General features: G+C 37.1%; 1 protein-coding gene across 1 annotated transcript; it reads right to left on the minus strand.

The window, feature by feature from the left end:
* Positions 1 to 10,471: 10,471 nt before the first annotated feature.
* Positions 10,472 to 21,910, minus strand: LOC115972167 (WAT1-related protein At4g19185-like). The gene is made up of 7 exons (XM_031092349.1): positions 21,524 to 21,910; positions 21,279 to 21,341; positions 20,590 to 20,706; positions 20,176 to 20,461; positions 17,762 to 17,917; positions 11,094 to 11,245; positions 10,472 to 10,838 (listed from the first exon to the last, which is right to left on the minus strand). Exons 1-7 carry the CDS (start codon positions 21,736 to 21,738, stop codon positions 10,628 to 10,630), a joined length of 1,200 nt encoding a protein of 399 aa, XP_030948209.1. The 5' UTR covers positions 21,739 to 21,910; the 3' UTR covers positions 10,472 to 10,627.
* Between the last annotated feature and the right edge of the window lie 1,833 nt (positions 21,911 to 23,743).

A 23,743-nucleotide genomic window follows, 5' to 3' on the forward strand; every position in this document is an offset into this window, starting at 1 on the left:
GACCTTGGTTCTGTCCAAGACTTACGCGATTTTTCTTTTTGTACTTGGTTTCCCCATAGGCTTGAGTCCGAGGACCATGCAAGACCTTGGTTCTGTCCAAGACTTACGCGATTTTTCTTTTTGTACTTGGTTGAGTCCGAGGACCATGCAAGACCTTGGTTCTGTCCAAGAGTACTTGCTAGGCTTGAGTCCGAGGACCATGCAAGACCTTGGTTCTGTCCAAGACTTACGCGATTTTCTTTTTGTACTTGGTTTCCCCATAGGCTTGAGTCCGAGGACCATGCAAGACCTTGGTTCTGTCCAAGACTTACGCGATTTTTCTTTTCGTACTTGGTTTCCCCATAGGCTTGAGTCCGAGGACCATGCAAGACCTTGGTTCTGTCCAAGACTTACGCGATTTTACTTTTCGTACTTGGTTTTCCCATAGGCTTGAGTCCGAGGACCATGCAAGACCTTGGTTCTGTCCAAGACTTACGCGATTTTTCTTTTTGTACTTGGTTTCCCCATAGGCTTGAGTCCGAGGACCATGCAAGACCTTGGTTCTGTCCAAGACTTACGCGATTTTTCTTTTTGTACTTGGTTTCCCCATAGGCTTGAGTCCGAGGACCATGCAAGACCTTGGTTCTGTCCAAGACTTACGCGATTTTTCTTTTTGTACTTGGTTTCCCCATAGGCTTGAGTCCGAGGACCATGCAAGACCTTGGTTCTGTCCAAGACTTACGAAGTTTTTTTTTAAGTGTTAATTTCCCCTAAGTCTGTGGTCCAAGGAGCCGCACAGGACTTAGGTTCTGTTTAAGACTCATAAGAATTGTCATGCAGATCAGCAAGAAGTGGATAGCCAATAAACAAAATGTGGGCGAAGCCATTTTCATTAATAATAATATCTTCTGAGGTTATTTACATTCCATGGTCGAGGCACAGCTTTTTCATCCAAATCTTCTAGATAGTAGGCGCCTATTCCAGCTACGGATGTTATACGGTACGGTCCTTCCCAATTGGGCCCCAACTTGCCCCAAGAGGGGTTTTTTGCGCTGCCAAGGACCTTCCTCACCACGAGATCGCCGGGACCGAGGGGTCGTAGCTTGACATTGGCATCGTATCCCTGTCTCAGCTTTTGGTGATAATAGGCCATATGAATCGTTGCTTTTTCCCTTCTTTCCTCGGCTAAGTCTAGATTTCTTTCCAACAACTCATCGTTACCGTCCGGAGTAAACGAAGCAGATCTCAGCGTAGGAAAGTTGTTCTCAATTGGGAGTACAGCTTCTGCCCCATAAGTCAATGAAAAGGGGGTCTCACCGGTTGACCGCCGTGGCGTTGTCCGATAGGTCCATAGAACGTGCGGGAGCTCTTCTACCCATCTTCCCTTTGCCTCATCTAGCCTTTTCTTTAGTCTGTTCACTATGACCTTGTTCACGGCCTCCACCTGCCCATTTCCCTGGGGATATGCAGGGGTGGAATATCGGTTAATGATTCCAAGCACGTGGCAGTACTTTCTAAAGCTTTTACTGTCGAATTGAAGACCATTGTCGGAGCTCTTCCACTTGTCCTCGGGAGGGGTATTTCACTTTTTGGTGAAGTGTGGAGGTCACGGCCTCCAGGGCATGGATCCACGGCCTTGCCATTATCGCAGTGTAAGGCGAATAAGCGTCAACCACAATAAAATTGACCTCCACTATCTCCGCTCCAGTCTGTACGGGCAGTCGGATCTGCCCTTTTGGCGTGACCATCCTTCCCTCAAAACTGAGAAGAGGGGAGTCATAAGCGGCCAAATCTTCTGGCTTCAGGTTCAGCCCCTTGTATAGGTCGGGGTACATTATCTCTACCGCGCTTCCCGAATCCACCATCACCCTCTTCACGTCGAAGCCCCCGATCCTCAGCGTGACCACTAAGGCATCATCGTGGGGTTGAATAGTTCCTCTCTTATCTTCGTCCGAGAAACCCAGTACCAGAGAGCTTCCCTTTCTTGACCTTTTGGGCTCTCCTTGCCTACCCTCAGGGGGGAACCGATCAACAACTAACACCCTGGGAGTGGGTGGCCCCGTCCTTCCTGGTGCAGCAAGGATGACATGTATCGTCCCGGTGGGGGGTCCCAAGGACACGTCCTTTCGGGGCTCTTGTGTTGTTTGGCCGGTATGGCCACTTGACGGGTGCAGTAGGTGACGTAGCTTTCCTTCTCGGACCAACTGATCTAGGTGATTCCATAGATTCCTGCAGTCCTCAGTAGTATGCCCATGATCCTGATGATAGTGGCAGTACAGGTTCCGGTTACGCCTGGAAGAGTCTCCGGCCATCTTTCCAGGCCACCTGAAGTAGGGCTCATTACGTACTTTCTCCAATACTTGTTGTACTGGCTCCCTGAATACGACATTCACTGCCTACGGGTTGCTCTGGCCCGCCTGTCGCGAAAAATCTCTCCTCGGCTGACCAGGATTGTGCCGTTCCGACCTGAAGTCGTTTGCTTTGGGGGGGATAACTTTATCCTTACCCCTCCCTTGCAGCTGATCTTCCTCCACTCTTTTGTACTTGTTAATCCTATCCCTCAGCTGATCGATGTTGGCAACCGGTTTACCAGTGAGGGATTTCCTCAAGCCATGGTCGGTGGGGAGCCCGCTCTTGAACGTGCTGATAGCGACCGCATCATGGTTGTCATCCAGGTCGTTGTACACCTCCCAGTATCTGTCCGAGTATGCTTTCAGAGTCTCTCCCTCGTGCATGGACAAGGACAGTAGCGAACCGAGGGGCCTGGGGACTCTGGTGCTGGTGATGAAGCGGGTGCAGAAATCCCGAGTGAGCTGCTTGTATGAGCTTACGGAATTTGCCTTTAGGCCATTGAACCACCTCATCGCCATTGATCCCAGGCTGGATGGGAAGATTTTACACATCAGGGCCTCATCTTTCGAGTAGATCGCCATCTTTTGGTTAAACTGGCTCACATGCTCTACCGGGTCCGTTCGACCGCTATAGATGGTGAATGTCGGCTGGTTGAACCGTCGAGGCAGCTTAGCCCCTTCAATTCTATACGTGAAGGGGGATCTTGAGACCTGGTCCAACGCCTTCTTCATGGCATCGTTTCCCGAGCCCCTGCTGGATGTGCTCTCATACTTCCGCACGTGGCGCGGTTCCTTTACGTAGGAAAAGGTTTCACTTGGGGGGGTCCTTGACCCCCGTCGGTAACTCACATCCTCCGCATTAGAGGACCCGTCTGAGTCTGAAGGAGATCGTTTTCGCTGGGTTCGTCGCAACTTTCTCTTCAGATCATTTATCTCTCTCTGCATGTCCTGGTGACTCCTTCGCCTCTGGGAAGCGTGGCTTCCTATCTGAGTGTGACTCTGGCTTGTCCGGATAGTTTGCACACTTCCCTCACGATCTCCCCTGTGGCCTGGGTTGACGGGGTTATTCTGCCTCTGGGACTCGACGGGTTGTGTCCGTTGGGAGTCGGCCTGGTGAGGATTCCCCTGGTGCGGATTTAGTTCTGCCATGCTCGACCGTTGTGCCTGCTGATGCCCTAGTTCTTCCCACAGACGGCGCCAATTGTAGTTGCACGATTTTCTTGGCCCAAATTCTAATGATCAGGCTTTGACTCAAGACGCAACCCACAATGAATGTTCGTAGAGAATGGGTGAAAGAACTTGGCTTCAGTGAGCCCGTTCGGTCGAATGCATGGATAAGGTGGTTGCAGAAGATAAAGACACGGGAAAGATTTCTCAAGTCTCCTTATATTCCTTTTCTCTTTAGGTCTTCTTACAGTTTTTTCCGTCCCTTTCTTTGGGGGACTGCATTACATTATATAGCTCTCCTTCTTTCATCTAAACCTTACACCTGTTGATCATCTAAGCATCCACTTGAGCGCCTGTCCCATCAGCCGCCCTCACCACTCCCTTTGTGAGTTGCAGAGGCCAAGGCGGTACTGTTCAGGGGTCTTTTCCTCATTAATGCGGCCAAGAGGTTGGTTGGGGCGCAATTAATGTGGTGGTAGCTTTTCGAGGGATATTTTGGATTTTATTCATTTTATATGTCTGGAGGGTGAACTGAATTGGCTGGGGATGGCTCTTGGTTTGGGCTTCGTGATGTCCGAGGAGGAGTTTCTCCTCGGACAGGCTTCCTGGGCGTTGCTGGGATTGAGTAACGCTTCATGTGTGGCCTCTCCTCGGAAAGGACGCTCCTCGGATGGGCCTGGATTTGGAGTGGCCCATTATTTTTGGGCCGGGCCCCACAAGTCCAATAGTCCATGTTTAGTTGCGGTTCAAGGTTCATGTTCAACATGATAAGGTATGTCCGGCAATGGTCCATGTCCAAATAATATATGTCCAAGGGTAATTCATTTCCAAATAATATATGTCCAATGGTAGTTCATTGATTTATTAATATGTATGTTCATTAATGAAGTATTAGTGAATTCATGATTATTAGATAGTGAGATGATATTAAAATGACTTGCATCCAGCGGTAAAACGATAATGAATAAAATATATTTAATAATATAAATTTGAAGATAAAATATAATGACTTATCTTCATATTTTGTAGCTCCAACCGTAACATCAGTGGAATTAGCATTTCAGCAACATGAGAAAAGGAGTTCAGCAACAAAATAACATTAGTCGAGTGGTATGATGACAATGAATAAAATATACTTAATAATATAAGTTTGAAGGGAAAATATAATGACTTATCTTCATAGTTTGGGGCTCCAGCCGTAGGACAGCAGCGGACTTAGACATTTCAGCAGCGTGATAGAATTAGTCCAGCGATACAATATGATATTATGAATCCTTCCGTGGTGACTTCATGATTGAAGGGGAAAAATGGGTGCAATTGGAAGGAGAGAGAGTATGTCCAGCCGTGTGCATAGGTTGGTTAAGTTTATCCCCTTTCATCATACACTTAAATGACTTTCCCCATGTAATACTCTTTTAGTTTTTAGTCAAATATGAGTGATATTGCCTTCCATAAGAAGGGCTTTTGATTTTATAAGTTTTTGCATTTCATAAGAAATGACTTTTAGTAATAAGTTCTTGGAAGAGTATTTGATATATTTTAAGATGTGTGGAGATGGTAAGAAATATGTATATATTGTGAGATATGGTGTTTGTAATATGTATGAGAATTATATGTAGATACTTTGTTGGACATAGATCTTATATATATATATATATATATATATACACACACACTTTAAGAGACAAGGAATTTAAAGATGTATGAGAAGTATGTATGGGTATTTTGTGGGGAATGTGTTTGGAAAATATATGGAAGTGAGATAAATAATATGAAGCTTAAATGTAGCAAGAGCTGTTGCTGGAGTTGTTTTTTGTGTTATGACATTAATTATGTTGCTTTCTAAGAAGGGATATTTTGTATGAGAAATAAAGAATGAGATGGAGATGTGTTTTGGGCAACAAAAATGATGAAGTTTCAGAATAATGGAGTGTGAGAAAGATGGATAATGGATAATGGTATGTTGTAACATGTGTGTTGTGTTGTTATCTATGAAGAAGGACTTTGTAAGAGAGATGAAGAAAAATATGGAGATATGGCAGCAAAATGAAGAGAGTTTCAGATTATGGGAGATAAGAGAGGGATCAATCCTCCTTAAGTGTGTAGTTTGGCCCTCTTTATATAGAGCCAAGCTTTGTAACTAGATCAGAACTTAGTTAAAGGAAAAAATAGCAAATGAGGAAAAGTCTTTGACAAAGTAAATGGTCTTTTATTTTTTAACCAAAAGAAGAAAGTTTGAGACTTAATGTTGGTGACACAGCTGGATGATGTCATGTGAATGACATCCTTTGCTTGGAGGACAATACTTGGCATTAAATTCATGGCTTAGCTAAAAATGGTAAGATAATCTTTATGAGATCCTTCTATTTCTTTGGGTATGACAGCAAGCTGCTGAGATTAGGCATTAATGAGCAAGTGATGTCATTTTTAGGACATATGTCAACCTACTGGAGCTTCTGCAGCTTAGTTGGAGCTATTACAGCTTCTGCAGAAGCTGTTTGCAGCTTCCGCTGGAGTTGTTTCAGCTTCTACAGAAGCTGTTGCAGCTTTCGCTGGAGCCTTTTTTGGTGTTTTCAGCTAAGTTTTCTCTTTTGGAAAATATATTTGGTGAAGTTTTAGAGATGTAATCATGGTCCTTTTGCATTTTAACCAAATCTTGGAGAGTAAAGAGAGCATTTAATGTTAGATATGAGATATTAATATATATTTAGCCATGTGCTTGGAATTGATTTAGATGATAATAATATAATTTATATGAAATACTATAATTACATCTTTAAACTTATATTATATGATGGACATTAATTTTTATATAAAGAGCACGAGGAGTTTTATCATTTTAAGTGTTATATGATATGAGAGGTTTACCCAAATGTTACCTATTACACATTGACCCGTCAGAGTTCAGGGAATTGGGGAATACACGCCAAGCAACATGCTTTCCTTTATCAACTTTGAACCACTGAAGCTTTACTGAACATACTTCTTAGCTCTCCAAACCACAACTCCCAAAATTCCCCCGATGAGACTCATGAGCTTGGATTATGAGCCAAAAATGAGATGTTGTGCCATGAGCTTGAACTATGGGCCTTGATGAGATTATATCGCCATGAGTTTTGAACTATGGGCTTCGGCATCATTTTTGTGAATAAGGACTCTTTTGGGCTTTAAAATAGATTCTCCCAAAATCTATGATAATATTGATGTGGTGTGGGTCACAATGAAATGAAACCATGTAGTGTGAAAAATTTGTCCTCAACACCTGGTAAGTTGAAAAACAAGTTTAACATGTTAAATATTGATGATAAAAATCAAAAAGAATTATTCAGAATCCTTGAATCAAACAATTCGTTTGATTCTTTGGAAGATGATTTTTCTTCTTCTTTTGATTCTTGCTATCAATCTATTTTTGATTCACCTAATATTAAAATTGGTTATAGAGATTCCTGTTGTAATGTTATTAAATTTGTTAATACTCTCACTAAGAGTGAAGAGAATGAAAAATTAATAATTCAATTGATAAATCAAATTCAAAACTCTGAATTACAAAAGAATATTTGGATAAGTTTAAGAAAAATTTGATAAAAGATGAAACTGGTAAAAAACTAAAATCAACTATAAGCTTTGAAGAAATTGGTATTAAACCTTATATCTCTACAGTCCGCCATTTAGAATGAACTGGTCATGATGATCCAAGAAAGTTCCTTACACCAGGAAAAAGTCCTATTTATGAGCCAATTTTATATTGTGGATTTTGCAACCAGTATGCTGTTTATCACGAACATGAATGTGATTCTCCAAGAGATCCTGGTGTGCTGTTGCAGGCAACCAAAAATAAAACCTATACTCCTAAAAATATATGTATTAGTGTGAGTAAGGATCGTTCCCACGGAGAGTATCTAACCTAATTTTATGCTACATGAACAAGGAGGGGGGGAGGGGATGAAGTATAATGAAAACAATTTTAAGGAAAAAAAAAAAAAAACTATGGAACAATTCAAATTAAAGTATCGAAATTAATAAAAAGAACAAACCTTGGTCTAAGTCAACATTCACCATCGGAATTTTACAACTGATCATCGACGCAAGTATATATCAATTCACACTTTGAATATTCACCATCGAAACAATTTTCCTATCTCTCCTTAGTCGTAGTTAATTAGAAAATAAGCGATCTAATAAACCCTAACTACTAAACAACCCAAGGCAAGCGCTAAAGGTTTAATCTAGTAGCAGTCTTAAGAATTAGAGAGATCAATGAAACTAAACAACACAAGCACTAACGGTTGTATTTAATTTAGTTGAGCATTCTTCCTTAGATCTAATAATTTCTGACACAGCAAATCATTAAATCTTGGTTGCTTCACAAGTTAGAGAGATCAAACAATTACGGATTTAATATCTAACTTAGCAGTAAATTGCAACAAATAATAAACTAGTAGGCCTCCTAGTAATTAAACGAGACAATTATGAAAATAAGCATAGACGAACATCCGATATTCAAAGCATAAATTGAACAATAAAAACAAATTAGATCTCAAAATTTTATTGATTCCTAGGCTTTAGTTCTCTTCGACCAAGTATAAAAGTTTAGCTAAGTAGGGCCATGATGAAAACTCAAAGGAAAAAATCAAAAAAGAGGGGAGAGAGAGGCACGTGTGTCCAATTCTGATTTCTCCTTCCCCTTTTACACGTTAATTCTCCCTTTCCGAAGCCTACAAAATCTCCTAAAAATATTATCAATAATAATATCCAAATTTAACTAATTAAGGAAAAATATTAAAATTAAAACAAAGTCCTAATATAACTAGGAAAGTGGTGTTTTTCAGCTGGAAATTTCGTGCACCAGATCTGGAAGCTTCTAAAAATAAACCTCATCAGATCTGCGTATTAGAATTGCAGGCAAAGGAACATTCCAGAACGTCAGCAGTGCAGGTGCAGCAACTTCAAGCCCAATTTCGACCTTGATGCAGCCCGTATCTCTCAAAACTCAAAACATGAAAGTTGTAGAGCTTTGTCTTGGCGTTCCATCGCATTTTGAATCATTTCAATCGGAGCTTGGATGAAAGAGTTATTCCCAGATTACGAAGTGATGTCAAAGCTGTCCAGAATCACCCAATTAGCTATGTTTTCCACTCAACGCCTCCATTTGCATCCTAAATCAAAATATAAGAGTAATGAGCACATTTAGGCACCAAATAAATATAAAAGACTAAACATTAAGGGAGAAAAATATGACAATTTGCATTCTCATCAGATGCTTATGATGGTTATCCATCCGATGCTCCTTCCATTGATTGATGAGTAGCTTCCCTAAGCTACCATTATTGCTACTATTGATTCCCTTGTTTGTTTGGCTTGCACAAAGACCAAAATGCTACAATATTTTTGAAAATATGTTGTTGAAAACCCTTACAATCTAGAATTGTTTGAAAATACCCCGGATTTGGCGGAAGATTGGTATTGATTCTCCTATTTGTCTGGCTTGTACAACGGCCAAAACACTTCAATATTTACCATTACTAAAAGCCTGTTTCCCACCAATACGATGCCTCTGAAGATTCCTAATAATGCTGCTCATTTGGTATTATTTGGCACAAAAGGACAACAATTATCTCTACATATCCTCCGTATGATTCCCCAAAAATTGGAGTCAAAAGTGGAAAATTTCACTTTTTACTATTCATCTATCACTATTCACCTATTACTGTTCATTTGTTACTGTGATCTTTTTTTTTTTTTTCTTGAAAAAATATTAAAAGTAATTATGCCAAATAATCTTTTTGATATTTTACGCCCCTTACTGGAGATGCTTGCTTTCTTGGGATTGATATTTCACCTGTGCTCATCTCATTGTTAATCAATTTGAAAGAAGAATCTTTATTGCAATCGATAGCAAAGTGCAGTTGCGGTGGCTCCAAAATCAGTTCAAAAGGTTCAAACTGCTGAAAATGTTTATATGTATATATATCCGGTTTGCTCAACTAATAAAATCTCTTGTCGTTGAATAAAAAATTTGGGGTTCGATTCCTGCGTATATCAAAAACTAATTGTTGTTTTGATCTAATGATAAAGAATAATCATCAGAAGCAGATGTCATAAGTTGAAACTTAAAAAAAAAAAAAAAATTGTAGAACAATTTTAATTATTTTTTTAGTTTCTTGGCTGTGTTTATGCAAAGCTTGAAGCAGATGGTGTTGGATGAGAATTTTGATTATGTTCACTTTTAACTCTCTACTTTACTCTTTTTTTTTTCTTTTTTTTCTTTTTTTAAAAAAGGTCCTCATGTTTGTAAGCCCAAAATGATTTCAAACGTGATTTTATACTTTGCAAATTTTTCTTTCTCAACTATTAGATACATGCTCCTATAATATATAAATAAATAAACCACACGTTACTCTAAGCTTACTACCGATATAAAGAGACTGTAAATTAAATAATGTTTTTTTTTTTTTTTTTTTTATGAGAAAAGAAATTAAATAATATTAAGTTAAATTAGTACATTTTTATTGGAACTCCTATAAGCTCACAACCAATATGATTTTCTCATTTACCATTCACAACTTATCAAAATGACAATTATGAAATGTTTTTTGAAAATTATTGTTGACTCCATAGTTATAGTTACTTACTGTTGCAAGTTAAGGCCACCAAGGCATGCATCATTTGTTGTTTGTAGTACTCATGTACAATGGTACATTTTTTTTTTTGAGAAGGATGTACAATGGTACATTTGAGAAGCTAACTAAGAAAAACAACCACGCCGCGTTTGCCACTTTTTTGCTTTAAACCTGATCAATTTACATAGCCCCAATATCATTGAGAGGATTCCCCAATTTCCTGAGAAGCCCAAATGGCTATCAGTGCACCGATCAAACTGGCCAAGAGAAGCCCATCAACACTACCAAGGTGTGGGAAACGTGGACCCATCATATATATGAACAATTGTAAACTTGAAAGAAACCCTATCAAAATAGAAAACATAGAACATATTTTTTCTTGAACTTTTTAAGGAGATACAGAATGAATCATGAGAACTTTATAAGATGATGCTGTTTTATCTGAACAAAGTCTACAGTAAAGAGAAGAAAATTATAAGAACTCTACATCACATCTCATCATAGGTTGGCTTAATCTGAAGATTTTGGCAATGCGGTAGAAGGCCCTGAGAAAATGAGACTCCTCTGGAATGGGATCTTGGGAATAGGTGAATCCTTGTGAATAATCGGCTCAGCAGGACGAATAACATGAGGAATATTCCCCATAGCTGCTTGTTTTTCTCTAAAAGTAGCCCAGGTCACCAAATAAAGACCAGCTATAATTAAAAATCCCCCAAAAACACTGTTTCCACAAGTAAAAACACCAAGTAAGCAATCATTCTGACAAAATGCCAAAGTTCTAGTGCTACAAAAATTGGAACAATAGCATTAAATTATAGTATATTTGACAGCAAAATGAAATTTTTTTTTGGGGGAAGTTTGGGGGAGGGGGGGTTAATGTAATATGATTTCATTAAGTAAATCAAGGCATCTTCAAACTGCAGCCATGGTAGAGCAAATGGTAATAAAAATTTTAACGGTAGTGATTGGAGCAAACCTCCCCAAATAGACAGGGCTTCCAAGAAAAATTCTTGACAGGAAGGCAGAAGCTGCAGGTTGGACTGGATTGTAGAGAGCAACCATAGCAGGGCCCAAGATTTTATTGCTCCATGTTAGGAGTCCATAATTAAGGGCAGATGCAATAGTTCCCTGAGGAAAAAAAAAACGAGTAATGTTATTAGCCATACTTTCCCCTTCCAATTATAGATTAAAGAAAAACGTAAAGTTTACAAAGTGAATACATACACATACATATATGTGTGTGCACACGTGATATCTCAGATTATTAACAAAGTCAATTGTATAACCAAAAAAAAAAAATTGTAAGACATTCATGGCAAATGTCTATCATTCCTTTACTTGCAAGAGGATTATAGTGACCGCCCTACAAATATGCATGCAACAGAGTCAGCATCCATAATTAATGGCATTTGGTGCCTTATTCCGAATCTAAGGAAGAGTAGGCTCCTGCTCCTGCTTCACTGCATCCCAATAGCTTGTGTATACACACACACACACACACACACACACACACACACCCCGTATGGGTGTTTGGATTCACCAACAAAAATTGAACAAAATCTCTGAATTATTCTTATTTGTCCAAAATGCACAACCTTAAAAAATGTCTGGGGGACCTCCTTCAAATGGGCTCCCAAAAACAACCATAGTAAATGTCATAATTGCAAAATCTCAAACAGAGTCAACTAATACAAATAAGGAAATAACTAAAATGCTGAAATAAAATCACAACAAATCAATGCTCTGGTGTACACATCAATATATATATATATATATATATATATTAAACCCTGACAGTTTAAAAGACTCAATTTATTCTGAGCAAGTTATGATTTTGATCCTTGAGTTGTGTTGAATTTCAATTTCGACATTAAACTACAGATTGTGTCAGTTTAGTCACTAGAGATTTGAAAATGCTTTAATGTAATTTTTGGATTGCTTGACTATTAATGGCCCATGGCCCAAAAATAGTTGACATGGCCAACATTATTGTACCCTAACATAAAAAATGCTAACTTTGATGTGTTGATGTTGAAAAGTATCAAAATTAAAGGATTTGAGCCAAATCAGCATCTTAAAGCCAAAAATGATCTATAATGACCTGAGGAAGAATGTCTAGCCACATCTATGCTATACTCCAAAAGGATTAATCAAGTTACATTTAGGGCTCCTTATAAATCACTTATATAGCCAAGATAAACTTACTAAAAATCCTGTTAGGACCTGCGTTGTGCTAAATTGATCCTAAGCCATGTGGTGGTATCAAGTTGACTCTAATATTATTTCTAACAACTTAAGGAGCCGCTAACCACATATGCGCTATACCCCAAAAGGACTAGTCAATTTATAATTAAGCTCCTCATAATAGTTATATATAGCCAAGATCTACCTAGTAAACATGCAACGTGGGACTCAACATACGCTCACATAACACGTGTGAATTAAATCATACACTCACATGACACTCATATAATCCAATCCTATATGGGATATCATATGATCCAAGTCAACTACACCTATGAAAAATTAAATCACATCAGCACCCATGTGACTTCATAATCAAACTGAGATGAAGAGGCAAATTGGGTACCAAATTCTGAATTGGAGTTAGGGCCAAGAGGACCATTTGGAGTTTTTTTATCCTCATGAAATCACTCAAGTTCATGAAATTCAGTTTAGAAATGAGTGCATGATGTATGAAAATGAGGTCAGATTTCAAAATTATCTGTCATAGTTGGGGTAAAATTGAGAGTTCCAGTCATTGATGATGCCTTTAGGCAGCTCCTCTCTTTTGTTTTCTGACTGTTTATGATAAAATTTCATCCTCTTTCTGAAAGAAAATTTTTTTATAGAAGGAGAAAAGAAATTGAAAAAACATAAAATCAAAATTGATCACCTCCACCTCCTTTCCTTCTCCAGTGTAAACCTCTTCTCCTCCAGAATAATCCTCAAATGACCTCCACTTCTCCAGTGGAGTTCTCACTATCTACATTTTTCTAAACACGTGATTACTAAACACACATCCTCCAATCATTGCACTCTAAGAAACACAAACCCGTTTAGGCTTTTCAATGAACACAATCCAAGAAAACTTGATCACCAACAAAACTACAACACATGGTGCGCCAATCCGCAACACAAAAGCACATGTGAACCAACTAAAGCCACATCCAAGAAAAAAAAAAGGGTTTTGAATCTCTTGTTTGAACCCAGGCAAATGAAGAAAGAGGAAAATAAAAATTTACAAAAAAAAAGAACAAAGAAAAAAAAGAAGAGCAATACCCATGAATGGAAAGAAACAAAAGTCTGTTGTGGCCAAATCTGTAGTATTTCCAATCATTGTAAGGGCAATGCATCCCACTCAAGCAGCAGGCAGCCAGGTCATCGTAACCATTTTTTATTTTTATAGGTAAGGTCATTGTAATCAATGTCTAGCACGAATATACCAGCACCACCATTCCTAAGCAAGGCATATGATATGGTGACGGACCCAATAGCGTTGTGGAGCCCCATTGACTACAACTTTGTGGTGCAGAACCCACCAAAAACCATGAAGACATGGCTCAATTTTTTGTTGGGGTTGCTTGGATTATTTTGGCCTAAGGATGGCATACCTGTGTTTTTCAAATTTTGACACCATTTAACATCAACATGTGCCACATCAGCATTTTATTAGGACAGATTTACAATGATGTTAGTCACGCCAGCTATTTCTGTTGATCCATTGATAGGCAAGTAAGCCAAAGGTAAAATTGAAGCGTTTTCAAACTTCAATGAATAAATTAACATAAGTAACTAGATTGGAATCTGAAGCATAATTAAGGGTCAAAATCATTGTTTAAACATTTTAGGAGAAATGCAAAACTTCACTTAAACTTTGGGTCAAAATCAAACTAACCCCTTGTTGTCCTTCTAATTTGAAATTAGAAGCCCTTCTGTCACCATTCAATGGTGCACGTCATAGCATTTTAATTTTTCTTCTTTCCTAACCCTAAACCCACCACAACTAAATGTAGAAAAATCCCTAATTTGTCCTACATCACCATGCCATGCATGGTTCACAAAACCCAGCTCAGCCTATAGGACTGGGGCTGACAGTGTGGACTAGGTAGGCTTTGAGTCCAAACCATCAGGATTTCATTTTGATCCATAAGTCTATTAATTTATGCATGAGTTTAATTAATATTTTATTTTCAGAAATGCTTATTACTCATAAAGTATATCTTGATATATAATTTATTATTATTATTAATTTAATTCTAATCAGCTTCAGATCTTAGCAGATAAAATCACACCAATACCAAAATTTAACCAATTAAGTCAAATATAACGACCCAGATTTTCGTATTTGAACCGGTGGATCCATTTGGTTTAGTAATAGAATCCTAATTGCAAAGAATTGGCACCAGCTTCGAATCTCTGGTCCCACCATTGCAGCTCTACGAAAGAAAAATTTTGCTTGTGGCCAAGCATTCCACTAGACGAAATGACTTTACTGAGTTTTAATACTAAGACTTGAAAATAGAGATCAAAAGTTCACTGAAGGAAGTGTTTCACTCAGTCCACATGACATTTTTCAATAAAATCTACGTGTAGGATCAAATTTAACCCAACCACTAAGTCAACCTCCAGATAAAAATTGATTATTACTCCTATGTGGTCAGAAGAACTTAAATATGGGGTAAACAAAGGGTTTCAAAATCTTCATACACACTCCCGCTGGTTTCCATTGCTAAAGTGCTTTTGCAGCTTGTGAAAAATTTTCAATCATTCACTTCATCTTAGCCATCTTTGTTTGCTACCTTTATTTCCTCTACCCTCACAAGCTCTACCTAGACCAACCATAGCTTAAAGTTGCAACATTTGACTCATGTGAAATTTGTGGCTTAAATCTAGGTTCTTTTGCTTTGATAATGATACCACTTGATGTAGTCAGAACTTAGATATGGTGTTGAAGAAGTGTTTAAGAAAAATTTCAGCAACAAACAAGATTAAATCAAGTAAAAAAAAAAAGTTTGTAGTTTGGGACAATCATATATCAATTATTAGCCTCAAGAGCTTAAAAAAAAATATTCAAATAATTTTTTTTATTAATAGACAAGAAAAGACTACCTATGACTCAAAAGATGATATTTATAAGAGCCTTTAGTAACCCTAGAATCCTAAACCATCATCTTACATATAACAATTAAATCCTAACCATCCAACTTCATTAAAAAGTCACATGCTAATATGCTATGCACATGATCTTTCATAATACTTGAGGCGTAAAAAAAAAAAAACATAGATAAATGAAAGACAATGGAATAGTGGACTTTTTTCCTTAGGCTTAAATTCTCTTGCATCATCATACAGATAGATTGTAAATAATATGAATCATAGAATGAGAGTAAGGTGGATATATTGGAGAAACACATCAAAATTATTGTGTGGTCATAGAATACCTATTAAGTTAAAGCAAAAGTTTTACAGGATTCATGTAAGTTTGGCTACGCTATATGGTCCTGAATATTGGACTAGTACAAAACTACAAAACAACATGTTCATAAATGAGCGAATGAAATGGATAAGTGTATATACAAGAAAGATAGTACATGATGGAATTTGTTTAAAGATAGAGTGGCTCCTATTAATGAGAAAAGAGGAGGGAGTAGCTTAAGATGATTTATGTGCAAAAGAGAGCAATTAATAAACCAATGAGGAAGATTAATCAGGTTTAAGTAATGAAAAAAGATAAAGGAATACTTAAAAAATCACTAGGATAAGAAGTAACAAATAACATGTTAATTAAAGTAACAGACAATATGATTTTAGAGCACTCACATGGGCATAGCCAAAATTATAGGAAAATCATAGAATAAGAACCTACATTTTATGATGCAGGGAACACCAATTTGGTGCTCCCTGCATCATTTTTTATTTTAGCTAGACAATTTCAAACACCCTACATCCGAATTTCTATTCTAAACTCTATTTCACTTTTTTTCTTCTTAATTTCTTTTAATCTTTCCTTCTTCATTTTTCCTCTCCCACAACCCAGTCTTCTCCCTACCCACGCCCAAATCAAACCCACAACCAAATCAAAACCCACTAAATCCACAAATCAACCACCACTTGACTGATGATGCAGTCCACAAAGTCACACCAGAAAGTGGCGCTAGCCATGGCCACCATTGTGTTTAGCCAGTTTGTGAAACAACGCTTTGACCTCATTGAATGAGCTAGTCTATGAAACTCCTAAGAGGTCATAGGCATTCTCCCCAGGGAACACTATCTGAGCAGCTGAGTCAATGCTACCACTGAACCACCCATAGTCATGTCTTCCTTTCTCAAGACCATTGTTGTGCTTCAGCGTGAGAGAAAGAACTAGATGTTGAAAAAAATTAATAAAATAATGATTTTGCTACCCCCCCCCCCCCCAAAAAAAAAAAAATTTGGGGACTAATGCTTTGTTTTTGTTGTACTAAAAGTTCACACCTATTTAATGGATGACTAGTTTGACATAGAGTGACACAGGACAGGAGCCTTAATGGACTCTGATACCAATTTTAGATCTTTCAGAATTCAACTAAATTAGATTTGTGGACGAGATCTTGAAAGGTTCTTGAATAGGATTTCATGTTTAACGGTTTACCTAAGGTTTAGGTAATAAAAGATTGGATCTTTAAAATGTTTGGTATTGACCAGTGAATAGTATGAAAAATAAAGAAAGACAAAACACTAGGAAATCACACCTAGATAGGAGAAGGTAATCACACAGTCAATTTAAAATAACCTGATGGAATGTTATTAAAATCGATCTCATTATGAATGTTATGGACTACAATAAAGCCTTTATATAGGCTATTGCTAAATCATTTCCTAGAAGAACTAGTACTCTAAATAACCTATTCCTAGAAAGAGTCGGACTACTAATAACAAAAATAAAAGCATTGAAAAACTTCAAAGCCAAGAAGGAAAATGACTCAAAAATACAAAATAACCTATTCCTAGAAGGACTAGGGCTATCAATAACAAAAATAAAGCATTTAAGAACTTCAAAACCAAAAAGGCAAATACTGAAAATACAAAATAAGATTCATGGGCCTTTGGTTCACCCAAGGACGACCCATTCCAAAAAAATCTATAATTTTCCAGATTGCCCTTATTCTAATAAAACTTAATTAAAACTGAACCAACAACTTTCTAGAAACTTAATACTAAGACTCAAACTATGAAGGGTGCTAAGAAGGCCCAACATCCAAATTCCAAACTATACCACAATTCTTAAATCATTTTATTTTTAATCTTGTTTTTCCTGAAACTTTTCCTGTCAGCATCATAGAATGCACAGCTAAATCCAATCAAACTACAAATCAGGAAATGAAGAGCCACATAGCAAAAGATTAGAGAAAACTGCACTCCATCTTACATGATTGGTGAAGGCGAACCATCACAACTGACTATAATCTCCACAAATTGAGAATGCCCTCTTTAAAAATAAAATTAAAAAAGAAAGAAAGCAGAATTATCACCATCACACATGGACTCGAAGGATCAAAAAACCACCTAAGAATTCTTTGACGTCAGATGGAATTATAGCTTAGACTAGCAACAAATTGGCATGGAGAAATGTCAGAGGCAAGATACTAGTGAGAAACTTACAGCATAAATGACTGCCAAAAACTCAGACTGTGTCAAACTCCAGTCTGTTGACTCATTGGTCATAAAGAATGCTGTTATCACCATCAATAGAGCACCAAAAACGTATGAATATGCTGTCACTGATAGGCTTGCGGGATATTTTGCTAGAAGTGGAGCCTGAAAATTTTCACAGCATTAGATTGAACAGAGACATAAAGTAACCAAAAAAACAGATAATAAATGAAGCAGCAATGTTTATCTTGAAATATATGGACTCATCGAGTATCTAATCGTTGTAAAGCTAGTTCCCAAATTTCTTATAGAGTTTGTTTGTTATTATGAATCCTTCTTTTTGTTATTATCAGAGAAATTATAGCCCCCTCCACACCCACAAAAAAAAAAAAAAAAAAAAGGTGCTCTTCAGCCCTCTTTTTCCCCACCATCTGGCATCCATTGCCTATTTGCCTCCCACAAGTGAAGGTGTTGAAGGGGATCTTTACTTAACTGAAAACCTATGAGTTAAGTGTAGAAGAGTGATAAGAACTGAAAAACATTTTTTCTTTTGGGAGGAAGGGGCACAGGGACCGTTGATAGAGTAGAAGTGTACAGAATGGTTCATATAGAGCAGCACTAGGCTGTAACAGTTTCAATCAACATCATGACTATAAGCAAAAACCCACTTGGGCCCACAAACACAGTACATTTCTTGAATTTGATCAACTTCTAAATCAGAAAATTGAAACCACAATCTCAATTACATCAGCATAATTGCTTATTATAAAATCATACTGCAATATGTGAAATATCATTTGTGTGTATGCAGACTCAACTGCTAGATGTTTGTTCTAGTAAATTCTACTTGATCTCCCCAGGTTCAATGTAGCAATAACATACCAAGTAATCAACATTCCCATTTAGTGATGTCCTTCAACACATGGAAATACAATATACCATCATACTCTCAAAACCGGGACTTAAATATATATATATATATATATACACATATATATGCAGATACAGTTAATGTCTTTCTTATCATCTAAATGTGTTGCTGTACAGTTTGCTACATGCACTCCTCAAATTAACAGGCTCACATCTTTTGCTGAGACCCACTTCTATTTCATGCAGGAAAAAATAAATAAATAAACAACCATCACTAGGTCATGAAGGAGAAAAAGTGCAACAAGTTCAAGAACTATTAACCAAACAAGCTCACCCAGCCAAGGCAACCACCTGCAAAGCCAAGCGTAAATCTAGTTGCAGGACTGCAGCTCACCTACAGTCATCTTTATAAAAGCATAGATGATTTACCAGTAGCGAGTCACTAGCCTAGAAACCAAGTGAAACAGCAGCTGGCAGGACAAAGCATGCTATGTACAAAGCCAAACAGCCGTACAAGGACACACAGAACAACCAGCAGTTGGTTCTTGAAATTCTCGTTAGCTTAACTTTTAGCTAAGTAGCGATAGTTTTCTAGATTTACATAAATTAGCAGTAAGTTGCTCAGAATAAAAGTAGTTTGCAACTTACAGAGAAGAAGGGTGGCTGTCTCTAGCTGTCAGCTGCCATACTTTGAACTATCCTAATAACTTGTGAGTCGTTTTTCATTGGACCATGTGAATACTTCTTCAGGAAGTAATCTTGGCTATAAAAGGATATAACTAATATTCTTTTGGAGGTGATGATATGAATTGAAGTTGACTTTGTTTGAGTTTACTAGGAATCACCCTCCGTCCCCGTCTGTCTCTTCCTTTCTAGTATTTTATATATTTTCGTTTGTAAATAAGAGTAATTGTATTGATAAAAAATATCTGTATGGTATTTTTCTCTATTTTATCCTATTTTCTTGATATTTTCAGCAGCTTTTCTCCCTTTGTTTCTGATAGTCTCACTAGTTATTTCCTTTCCCCTTGCTGAAATTCTCAGTGTTCTCATCTCATAATCTCTCATAATTTGATTTCCAATCAAATCTGGCTATTCCCCCCCTCTAGGTAGCCACCCCAAGCTTCTCTTCCTCTTTTATATAATTTCCCTACTTATTCTCACCACCTTTCTAGCACGACATCCCTTTAGTAGTTTAGTTACAAGAACTACCCAGCTGTCCTGCATGAACAAGGATCCTAACCCAAAATTGATCAGGATTCCAATTGAAAGTAATTGTGAATTAAGACCTAACAGGCAAGGATGTGGCATACAAAGGGATTTTGTCCAATCTAGATTGGCTGGTAGTCTAACATCAGTGATGAGGCAGAATATATTTAGTTGTCTCATACATTTTTAAAAGTAAACGAACTAATGATGCATTCAGCAGACAAAAAATGAAGAGAAACTTATCTAAATGAAAAGAATATTTTCATCTTAGCTATCTGTGTTTTCTTGTTTCATCGATGACTTTGTAAATCATTTGTTAAAAACAAAGATATATGGTCCCATACCTGAATGGCTAGAAATGCAGCCATGCACATACAGTTTCCTATTAAGCATAAAACTCCAAGGTGAAAATGGTCAATCCCATACTCAAGAAAACTGGACATCAACCATCCAGAAGGCTCTGGCTGACCCCTGGCACTTATTTCATTTTGTGCTGCAAAGTCTGGTTCTGGATTTCCTATCAAAGCTGGGCCACGGAATAGAACCATTAGTATGGCACCAGAAACACATACGACTGTACCTCCAACTTTGACCTGACCTTCAATTCTGAACAAGTTCACTCTTTCTGTGCTGCATGAACAGGTCCAAATATGACATTGAACAAGTAAAATCCAATGAAATGAAACACGCATCTCAGCATATTTGCATGAAACAAATATGATCTGAATTAGAGTTAAGTAAGAATTTATCAAACTGACCCCATCATTGTAGCCAATAAAAAAGTGAAGACTGGAATTGAAGGCTGTATTGCAGCAGCATAAGTTGGATTTGTGTAGCCCAGACCGATGAGAAACAACAGCTGATTGCCAAATATCCTAATTGAATTTAAAGAAGCAACAAAACAAAATAAATTTTTTGATAAGAATAAAACAAGATAGATTGATCAGTAAATAACAACTTTATATGGTAATCTACAAGTAAGAGGTTGGGCCTTGGTGGGATGACAAGTGCCTTCCACCAAAAGCAACAAGTCGCTAATTCAAATCCAGGAATCGGCCTCCCCAAAAAAAATTAGGTGGTACAACTGCCTGCCAATCACCTCTTTAGACCCCGCAGAAGTGGGAACTTTTTATCTATACTGATAATGTCAAATATTGTGATTGAATTTAAGGTAAAACAAATGAAGATAGATTGATCAATCAATAATAAGACGAGATAGTAATCTACAACCAAGTGGTCAGGCAGGTGGCTTGCAGGCTTGCACCAAAAGTGACAGGCCATGGGTTTGATTCCGGAAATCAGCCTCTCCCAAAAAAGATTGGGATAAGGCTGCCTACCGATCACCTCTCCCAAACCCCACAAAAATGGGAGCTTTGCACACTAAGTCCGACCTTAGGAATTTACAACTAGACAACTGAGACTGAAATTAAAGCACATGGAAACATACCCAGTTAAGCCAAGAAAGAAAAACGACACGAGGAGTCGTCTAGTCATCGGTAGTCGAATCCGTCTACAAACAGCACAAAACCAATGTCACAAAGATGGCAGTGTTTTGTTTGTGTATTCAACGTTCATACAATTAAAATTAACATAAACAATATCAGGGAATCATCCATTGAATAATGAAACACCAGTAATTTTATACTATGATCTTCATTGAGAGAGAGAGAGAGAGAGAGAGAGAGAGAGTACTTTTCACGAACATAGGCGATGGGGGCAAGGATGGCAAGGGCAAGGAGGTCACGGAAGACACAGAAAACGAGTTGATTCATCCCAACATTGAGTGCAACTTTTGTTACCACATGATACCCTCCATTGAATAGCTGAACCATTGCCATGGCTGCGTGTGCTTTCAATATATCTCCTCCTACTCCTCCTCCTCCTACTGTTGCTGCCGCCATGGCCATCACTCTTCTCCAGAGACAGAGACTACTATGGACGATTTTGAATTGCCTTTTGATTGAAGTCAATGGTTTTTGGGCATCCGTGTGTGTATGTTTGTGTTTATGAAAGTTGAAGAGAGAGAGAGAGAGAGTCAATAGAAAATTCCCATATCTCTCTTTCACTCTCAAAGGTTGTTTGTTTTCATTCTTGGTTTTTAAGGAAACGAATGAAAAGCATTTCCTTTTGTTGGTGTACCGTGTACTTTTTTTTTTTTTTTGATAAGTTGGCGTACCGTGTACTTGCTGGTTTTGGAAACGTGCTTTTCATGATACAAGAGATATCATATGATACCAATCTCAATAATTCCTTTTGTTTTCTTTTGCATAAATTCTATTGAGTTTTATTTTTCTTCTTTTTGAGAGAAAAATTATTTTTAGTTTTTTTTAGAGATAATTATTTTGAGTTAATTATGCTAATTTTCAAGATAGTTCTCACAACAATACTTAAACATGATTTCAAAAGTGTATATACTAAGTGTGTGCAACATTAGGTATGTGATAATCATTACTTAATTTAGAATCCTAAAGTTCTATCCAGAATACCATTGATTCATGAGATTTTTAGGTGTTTCATGGATAGAAAAAGAGAGTAGTCTAGCCGAGAGTTAGGATATTACTTCATTATATTAAAGTTTCACTCTTTAAAGACACCTAAGTGATGAGCTTAATAGATTTAATGATAGACAAAACTTAGATACAGTATTCTAGGTGCTGTTTTTTATACTCCTCCTCTTAAGATTCAATCATGTGGCTACTTAATTAAAAAATACACTTCTATCCCATGAAAAAAATTCACGTGGCAAAATCTTAAAAAGGGAACCTAAGGAACAGCACTTAAGTACTGTACTTAAGTCTTGCCCTTTAATGATACATTATAAATTCGGAATTCTAAAGTTATCGGCTACAGCTACTGGTCAATAGGGTTTTCAGGGGTAGAGAGTAGAATAGTAAGCTTAAAGTTAGGACACTACTTCCTTATATTAGATGGGGAAAAAAATTTTATTGGCTCACATTGAGACCCACCATTAATATCGCTTTACCCTTTTTTTTTTTAATAACTTTACCATTTATTATTTTATAACTTGTTACCTTGAAATTTTGAGATATTTTATGATTTTTTTTTGAATTCTTTACTTCTTTACTGTTATAGCAAAATTTTACAATATTTTTATAACAAATTTATATATCACTCTGAACCTATCATAAATCAAAATAAAATAAAAACAGAATATTTTAGATACATCCGACTCAAAACAAAATGTTATAAAATCTTGTTGTGTTTGTATACTTTGACTTTTTTTTTTTTTTTTCTAATTTGAATTATAATTTCTCGGTTGAAACTTGAAAACACCCAAAAAAAAAAAAATCAATTGAGATATAGTGAAATTCTTTTTTGGACTTTTCTTTTGCCAGGTCGCCAATAAAGGTTTTTTTTTTTTTTTTTTTTTTTTTTTTTTTTTTTTTTCATCTTTTATATTTTGACAAAGATGAGTCACTCACTTGGATCCAAACCATATTAAGCCCCTCAAGCACAACACAACCACTAGTTGCCATTTATTCGTAGCCAAATGAGCCTACCCCTCATCCTTATCCTAAATCTTGTCGTCATTTATTTATTTATTTTTCTTACCAAAAGTTACAACTTTAAAAAGTCATCAACTTATTTATTTGATCTTTACATTATTTTTGTTTCACAAAAAGACAAAAAGTTTGCGTCACCGGAATAAAACTGAGCATTTTCATCACATCTTTTGAAATTTAATCAAATAATAATAATCACTTTTTTTTAGTCACCCATTTTTCGAATGTATATTACATCGTACGTACTCGTCTCCCTTAAAAAAAAAAAACAAAAAAAAACTAGTGTCTCAATAGACATTCATAACAATTTCACCACACCAACTAGTCTATTATGTCACACTTAGGCCTACAACAATTTGTAATTTAAAACACTACGTTAGGTTTCCAA

Source organism: Quercus lobata, chromosome 12, assembly GCF_001633185.2.
Source record: "Quercus lobata isolate SW786 chromosome 12, ValleyOak3.0 Primary Assembly, whole genome shotgun sequence".
NCBI classification, from domain to species: Eukaryota; Viridiplantae; Streptophyta; class Magnoliopsida; order Fagales; family Fagaceae; genus Quercus; species Quercus lobata.

Bases quoted from the DNA above. Each gene is read 5' to 3' on its own strand.
- LOC115972167 (XM_031092349.1), bottom strand. From the start codon at position 21,738: ATGGCCATGGCGGCAGCAACAGTAGGAGGAGGAGGAGTAGGAGGAGAT. The intron at 20,707-21,278 runs GTATGTTTCCAT...AAATTCAATTAG, and splicing joins TTCTTTCTTGGCTTAACTGG to GATATTTGGCAATCAGCTGT. The intron at 17,918-20,175 runs GTATGGGACCAT...GAAAATTTTCAG, and splicing joins CTGCATTTCTAGCCATTCAG to GCTCCACTTCTAGCAAAATA.